This window comes from Python bivittatus, unplaced genomic scaffold, assembly GCF_059951505.1.
Source record: "Python bivittatus isolate LINGU-HERP-01145 unplaced genomic scaffold, Pbiv_v1 ctg000080_np1212, whole genome shotgun sequence".
NCBI classification, from domain to species: Eukaryota; Metazoa; Chordata; class Lepidosauria; order Squamata; family Pythonidae; genus Python; species Python bivittatus.
In genome coordinates, this window is record NW_028277035.1 from 81,080,004 (window position 1) to 81,088,545 (window position 8,542).

At 39.5% G+C, this 8,542-nt stretch overlaps 1 protein-coding gene across 1 annotated transcript; it reads right to left on the minus strand.

The window, feature by feature from the left end:
• Window positions 1-722: 722 nt before the first annotated feature.
• Window positions 723-8,542, minus strand: SNTN (sentan, cilia apical structure protein). The gene is made up of 4 exons (XM_007434798.2): window positions 8,445-8,542; window positions 6,082-6,116; window positions 4,412-4,551; window positions 723-1,565 (listed from the first exon to the last, which is right to left on the minus strand). Exons 1-4 carry the CDS (start codon window positions 8,540-8,542, stop codon window positions 1,407-1,409), a joined length of 432 nt encoding a protein of 143 aa, XP_007434860.1. The 3' UTR covers window positions 723-1,406.

The following is an 8,542-nucleotide window of genomic DNA, read 5'->3' on the forward strand; positions in this document are numbered from 1 at the left end:
GGGCAGAAAAAGTCTAATCATGCCAATCCATTATACAGAAGGACATCAAGTGGGATTTCAATTGCAAACCTAAATTCATTCCATTGACTCAATGCTGCCCATCATTTGGATAGAATAGAACTGGCTCCTAAGTGAACGTGCACTTTTTCGTTCCTAGAAAGTATGCATAGGATGACAGCTGCACACTGTAAGTCTGCTTAATTATATTCAGTGGTTTTATTGTGACTGCTAGAGTTTACTTCATAGTAAATGTACTTTGGAGTAGAGTGGCTAAAAGCAGAGCAACTGGAAGCTTCTTTTGGAGCTGAAGATTTGACTTCTGATTAAAATTTTACAGGACTGAAAGATCTATCTATCGTCTGTGATCTCTTGCTCAATAAGGAATTAATCAGGAAGAGTCAAGTCCATGATGATAGAATTTTCCAGTTTTTTTAAAGAAATAATTTTATTAATTCTGGACAATGTTTTAATTACACTAGCTTAACAGAGCCTGGAATAATCAAATCAAAGCTACTAGGAATAACTGATATAACTTTCCTTTAAATTCAGCCATATAAACCAACATTGAATGTCAGCCTCCCAATCCTGAAAGTTTCCTAAAGTTAGTTTTCAAAGTCTGTAGGTAAAATTCCTTAATAAGCCAATTTGAAGCTTGTTCAGAACAGATACCAAGGGTATTGAGCAACCATACTTCAGTATTATGAATTTAGGACTTTCTCAGGTTGAAGTTTCTGACTTAAATTCTTGTCTATACAGCAGCCGAGGGGGGTCAACTATCTCATAATTTATGTGTAAACAAGTTGATTGATATTTAAGGCATAATGCAAGCCAAGCATCCACAGAAAAGAAAATGCAGCTGAACTGAGAGTAAAATAATCATGTGCATCTTCAAATATCTTCCCCATAGCCCTTCCTTGTGTGGGTAGAGAGACATGTTTCCATCAGTCACTGGGTATGGATAAGATTTATTATAATGAGATATCTGGAGCCAAGACAGAGAACTGTCTCTCCCATAGTTTTTATTGTACACTGCTATAGTATTGGCTATGTCTAGACCACAATCTGAATTTTGCAGACAGATTTGTTCATTGCCACTTCATTTAATAATCATATTTCACCTAGCACATCAGTCCACAGAATGTAGTGGCATTTCTTTTCAAAGTTCGTTCTTCCTTGTGTAAAATCACAGACTTGGACTACTAATCTAATTTTGTACATTTGTTGCCCAAAGAGATCCTTGTTCCAGCTTGATTTATTTCTAGCTATTAATAATATCCTAATCAATTATTCTATCTAGAATAATAATGTTCTAACTTCAGTTCTAAAGCACTTAGTTTAAAAATCCAATTTTCCCCTTGGGTCCCCCTTCCCCAACCCAGTTTATTTATTCTCTTCAACATTCTTAATCACTTAGTTTTCCGCACATTTTGAATCTCTTGCCGGAGGTCAGACATCAAGGTAAGGCTAAGCAGATGGACCATGAAATCCTCAAAATCAATTTGGTCATTCTTGTTCTCATCAAGAGCAGAAATTATTTCCTGGTACTTTGGTTTGGTTTCTTGACCCTGTGAAGGAAAATGAATAGTTTTATAGCAAAATATGGACATGGCTTTCATTATTCTTGCTAATGAGAGGAATCTACCCACAAAATATTTTTTTTAGGAAGACTACAGAATCAAGAGGGGAGTGGCCATATTTTCTCATAGCTCACTAATTCAAGATAAGAGTAAACTTATGTATCCTCAGAAAATCCCTTTGCGTGTCCATAATTAAACCCAAAAGCCTCTAATTACACATTATTTCATCAAAGCTCCCAACCTTGGGAGTATCCCAAAGAATATTAATATTGTCAGGGAAAAAACCACGTTAAACACGGGAGGCAGAGACACCATAAAACCAGTCACTTCAAAGTTCTAAAAGCTTTATTAAATGTTAGCTCAATAAGCAAGTAAAATTCAACCAATAGCATACGAGGTACTCACTTAGAATCACATTGCAATGCCCACCATCACGAGCAAGCGGTCAGGTAAGACAGCTTAGCCGTGTGGCCCCAACCCCCTCAGATGCAATCCCTTTTATCCTCAAAAACCACAAACCACAGACGTGACTCCTAGGTTTAGCAACTGATTCGTAACATCCTTGGTGCTAATTTTACCATACTTTCCTGTTCTATTCGTCCCTGTCACGTCTTTTCCCATCAGCAAGTCTGCTTAGTCTTGCAAGTTTACTTATTTCCTGGTATTGCCCTACAGGTCACATTTTAGCTAACTTGGCTTTATTAAATGCAATCAAAACTAACATTAAAACATATAGAAGGCTACTAATAATTTTCCTCTCACAATATCCAGCAAGAATATTAAATCAATCATACTCTGGTTTAAGGTCATTGTCAGTTTCCAAACTGAAAATTAGCCATTGCTTCCTGATATGGAGAAAAGAGGGCAGTCTCATTATTTTTAGATTTCCTGATTTGTTTGTAGATGATGTGAGCAAAAAGCTGCTTGGATGGATGGAAGGTTGTTCATATTTTGAATGCAACTAGTGAGTAACTACTACAAAAAACAATCAAATGGCCGATGTATACAAGTCACAGGTAGAAATAATTTTTATTATTTAAAAAAAGAGAATGGCTGCCATATATCAATAATAGTGCCTTAATAAACAAAACTATAAACAGATTTGACAAAAGAAATGCATTACTTCCATTGAAAATCTAATCTATACTTATTTACATCCAATTTCAATATGAAGCTTTTAGCTCTCAGGCCATGAAACAGCATATAATCACATTAAAATAAAAACAATGAACCAGAGAGCAAAAGTAACAAAAGCAATATAAAACACAAAACAGCAGCTAACACCAAACTGTTCAATGCTGACTCAGCAGTTCTTGAAAAAGCCAAGCCAGGGAGGACTTCGATGGTGCGTTTGTGGGAAGCCATCAGGAAATTCTGGGGCAGGAAGGTAGGCTGAGACATCAAAAAATCATCCCCCATGCCTTCTGAATGAGCCAGGGCTTTACAGCTCCTCAGAAGTCCAACAATGTGGGTGAGAACAGGATATCCAGGGATGAGTTATCCCATAAAAGGGGGCCTTTATTGAGAAGACTTGCCCTCAGAGTACTTGTAGATGGCATATTCCCTCAAAGAAGGGACCTCCAGCAAGTCCCCTCTTCCTAATCTTACTGCGCAGTCAGATTTAATCTGGAGAATGTAGCAATTTAGGTAGCCAGATCCTATGTCAGAAAGGGCTTGAAAGGTGGTAACCAATACTTGAACTGCATCCAGAATATAACTGGCAGCCAATGCACCAAAGTAGTGGTGTTACATAGACAAAGTTCAGTGTGTCTATAATTACATGGGAAGCTCTATGTTAGAGCAGCTAAAATTTAGGAATGATTTTCAAGGATCGCTCCACATGGAGCAAATTGCAATAGTCCAGCCATGAGATGATAAGAGAATTGTATGGTCTTGCCAAGAAAGCAACATGGACATCTCCATGTAATCACCAGGAGTCAAGATCAACTCAAGGGGACATGACCTGGGGGGAACATTAAATGAAGCCATGCCTAAACATTGTTTCAACCTTACTATAAAAGAGGCTACAAAGTGGAGCCTCGCAGTCTGAACACTGAACAGATTTTATCCTGCATACGTATATTCTTCACAAAGCATGGAAGATAAGAAGCAGTATATCTCTCCAGTTCTTTCAGCAAGGATTGGAGATATGAAGTTCTTGGTGCTCTCTGAGCTTGGTTGTTTGCTTGCACATGCTTCACTACCCAACTAGATAACATTATCAGTGCAACGGTGGTAGTTGGGTAATGAAATGTCTGTTAGCAAATAACCAAGGTCAGAGAGCACCAAGAACTTCACAGTTCAATCCTGACCTACAGATATTCTCTTCTATTGGAAATATATTCAGGGGTAAGCTTTGAAGCAATAGTTCAAATGTCTTCTTCCATCACCTAGTTGTCTAGTGGGGCTTTAAGCACTGTATAAGATTGTGTTTTATACAGCATTGCATTAAATGGTCTGGGTAGGGATGAAATTGCCAACACCTCTCACCATTGTTTGTGCCACCTGGGCTGTTAGGTTTTGTAGCTCAGCACCTTCTAGAAGGTCTCCTCTTTTTGAGGAATGAGAAAAAAGGGGACTTGCTGACTTATGATTAAGCAACACAGATAATACTGTCCTTAGCTGCACTCAGTTCACTTTTTCTGTCCTGAATATTATTCTCACGTCCTCACTGGACATGTAGGTATGTATGGAATCTCTCTTCCTCTGTGATGCTTAAAAGGATGTTTTATACAGGAACTTTATTGGTCCAAAGGTTCAATGAAACTTCAGAGAGTGATCCCTTCCAGACATAATTGTTTGATGTTTGAATGAAACAAGAGGTCTATTCTTACCTGTATAAAATGCATAAATTGACTTTGGAACAGCTTTTTAGCTTCAGATTTGCTGAGTTTGCCCTCGGCATCTGCTGCATTATCATAAACCAAGGCTGCTGTAGCCACAGCTTTTTCTAGATCAGAGCTTTTTCCTAGTGCTGACAAGGCAGGGGGGGAGGGGGGAAACAAAAATATATGGAGGATGACAAATCAGTATAAGGCTACAGGAGCTTTCCTCAGGATCAGGGCTGATTCGGTGAATAGCAGGGGGGAGAAAACTAAGAGAAGGCAGGTTTCAGGATCAGAAGTCAGGTCTGAGAGACCATCAACATTGACTTGCCTGGTATCTTGCAATTTCCTGATACAATAATAGTTTTGTTTAATGCTAGAACAGTTCTGAACCCTAAGAGGGGACACTGACGCCTATGTATACATGAAACCAGATTTTAGACTTCAACCCCTTGAATTGCCTCATTATTGCTGAATATGACTCACCAACATCTACAGATTATAGCGGTAAATGTTACACATACCTTTCCTTCTACTCCATATGTAGGTAGGGTATTCTCAGAGTAGAAACTCCTTGTTCTAGGCTCCCTTTGAATCTGTGTATCTATGGATGTGTGTGTGCACGTGCACGTATGGAAGTGGAGAGTTCTTGTGGCTGTGAGTTCTGCCACCTGTGTTCTGGACCCATGCCCTTCCTGGCTGGCCAATGCCTCCTGGGAGGTGGCATGTGGTGGGGTCCAAGTGGTAGTTAATGCCTCTTTGTGGGAAGGGGTGGTTCCACCTGCCTTGAAGGAAGTGGTGGTTTGCCCCTTCTCAAGACGCCATCCTTACACCCAACTGTATTGGATAACTTTTGTCTACTCTCCAACCTTCCTTTTTAGGGAAGGTTATTGAGAGGGTGGTAGCTCAGTTCCAATAGGCCATGGAGGAAGTGGATAATATGGCTCCCTTTCATTCAGGGTTCAAGCCAATTTATAGTACAGAGACAGCATTGGTTGCACTTGTGGATGACCTTTGGAAGGCTCAGGGTGGAGTGGTATGTCCATCCTAACTATGCTGGATCTCTTGGTGGCTATCAACCATGGTTTCCTTCTGGACTGGCTTAGAGGGTTGTTCTGTGGTGGTTCTCCTTCCTCCATGTCTGATTCTAGTGGGTGTTGAGGGGGGGAAATCTAGTTCTTGGCATTTTCCCTCAGGTGTTGGCCAGGATTGGAGATGAGCCCAGCACTAGTGTTTTTGAGATGATAGTGTTATGGCATTTGGTGGTATGTAAGAGTTTTTAAGCCTTGTATATTTTATTATTTGCATATTTGATTGCTAGCTATCCAGGGTTATTTACTCAATATGGGTGGCCATATACTTTTTTCATACACATACACACGCACATACACTAATAATAGAGACATACTGCTTTGTGATGTCTTTGTTGTAATAAGCTAATTGCACTTCTGCCATGGACTTCAGGAGAAGCTGTTCCCATTACTGACTGCACAGCCTGGCATTACACTGGAAAAAGTTTGGAGGAAGAAATCCAATCCCCAGAAGAATTGGCAGAACCTTTCATTTTGGAAGAAGAATGATGTGTGCTTTGTGTAGTGGTGACCAATGTAATTACTAGGTTTAATAGCGTCCCCTAACTAGGGGTGGAGAGAGGAGAAAAATAGCATAGACCACCTTACCCTTTATAGAAGCCAACTGCTTGGAAATTGGAATGCTGGAAATTAAACAGAGAGATGTTGATTCACATATCTCACAGTTATTTTTTCTTAGAAATAGTTTTTTAAATTACTCTCTTTCATGGGGCATGAACACAGTATTAATTACAGTAGGAGGTTTTTAATATTTCTTATACGTATTACTTTAAAAAAGAACGGCCTTCGGTGTTTGGTGGGCAGAAATTATAATAAATAAATACAAAAGACTAATTCAGGCAATCTGATTCCATCACATTGAAAAATGCAAGTTTTCCACTTACTTTATAATGTAAGCATATGTTTTTGTAAGTATGCGTTTATGTAGCATTCCAGCTTCAATTAAGGTCTAAATGACTTACTTGGGGAAGTTCTTTTTTCAGATCCAAATCTATTTCTGACAACAATTCCATGGAATCACTGTACAGGTGGAGAAAATCTCTGTGTAGTGCTTTGCTGAGTATTGTGGGATTTAACAACAAGCAGCACTTCATGGAAATGGGCCTGCTGTCCTCCAGGACAGCGGGGAGAATTTTGGAAAGCTTTGCCTCTACTTGAGATGCTTAGGGTGATATCCAGCTCCAGAAAAACTGTTATTAGGGCCAATCCTACAATTAGGCAGAACCAAGCGCTAAACTGAGAGCAACTCACCTTTCTCCTGAGCCATAGGTTGGCGTGGCCTGCCAATTCAGTGTCTCTTTCTAAGACCACATCAAAGGTATTCTGGCTGCCTGATCCTTTTGCTGCAAAGCAAATTGGTCTTTGGAGCAGCTGATTTCTCTGATGCCTTCAGGGTTGGCTATCATTGCAGTAAAACAGGGATGGGGCTCTTGAGAGCATGTATCAGATCCAGTGCCTTGTTCTGAAGATTCCACAGATTCACAGGGTCGGCCATATTTGCCAAGGTGGGAGATAGTAGCTGGTGTCAAGTATGACACCAATTAAATATAAGAAGGGGCAGATAACCAAGCAACACAAAAACCTGGGAGGCAAGCAAATATATCTTCTTCTGGTTGAATGAAACAAATGTCTCATAGGGTATGAAAGTTGGCTTGTTTAACCATAGTTAGGCTTAACCATTGTTTTGGATTCAGGTTTAAAGCTAAATTGAGATCCACCAGAATCAAATTAGAAGCTTCTAGGTCTTCGTAAGCATGCCAGAGAAGAAAGACCAAGTGAAGGCTAGGTTCAATCTTGTAATGGTGCATCACTATTTATTGTTACCTTTCCACTCTCTGATTTATTATATTTATATCTGGTCCTTATTGTGAAAAAAGTAAGGAAATTTTATTCTTTGATTTCCTTACCACATATTGTCTGTAACTGCAATATGGTTTGAGGGCAGGAATGAGCACCTGAAGTCCCATTTTCACAGCCACTGGAGTGTCCCAAAATCATACGCCAAAATTCATCAGCCAATCATTAATTTTTCATTTACGCTTGGTTTAAGGCAAAAAAAAAAAAGTAAAATGGGTGCCTTAAACCTCTGTTACGTTTAATGTCCCAGTTTTGCATTCAAAACTCTTCCCACTACTAAAAGCACTAAAAAGAGGCTGGAAAATTTCAACCCAATCCCTCTACTGGTGTCACTGGGTCACCATCAAGTGGTGGTTTATCCCTTGGAGACATAAAAATATTAGTTGCATAGGTGAGGGTAGTGGTATGTATCTTGGACAAAACCCAGTCTGAGAGGATGCAGTTAATAAAATGACTGCTCTTCCATGTCCCCTTGTGATCTTTTTCAGCTTCTCTTCTTTAACACTGAATAAATGATCTGGTTTGTTGGAAAAGGTGGCCCAGTGGTCGTGTGAGGTCTGCACTTACATGCAGTCCAGCAGGACCACCCGTGTCAGGACAGCTCACATTTCAAAAGCAAGCATGGGATACAAACATGAAAGAAAAAAAGTAGTAATTGTTGCTTTTTAAAAAAAAATTAAAAAGCTGAAGAGTTCTTCTTCTTTAAAAATTAATATAAACTATAATTAGTTGGGGAACATTCTTAACAATAAGAGCAGATTAACAGTGGGACCGAGTATTTAGGGTTGGTGAGCTCTACTGCACTGGGTGTTAAACAGAAGTTGTGATCTATCTGTTGGGTGTGCTTTAATCTGGATTTCTTTACTGAACAGGGAGTGGAACTGGATGGTTTAAGGGGGCCCTTCCATCTTTTATGATAGCAAATCTTTTTTGACTAAAGTGCTAGAAACCCATAAAATCAGTCTACAAACTCTGAAACCTTGGTCCTTTTCTCTTTTCTCTCGTGCACAAAAACACACAGTGAAAGGATAAATCAAATGGAGAATGAATGTGAGGCTCCCAGGGAGGAAATATTCCTCTTGATTCTCACTTACCGTTTGGATGTTTTCTTTGAAACTTTGGTTGAAGAAACATCCTTTGGATGATTTAGAGAATATGATGTAGTCCCCGTACTAGACGCACAGCCACACAT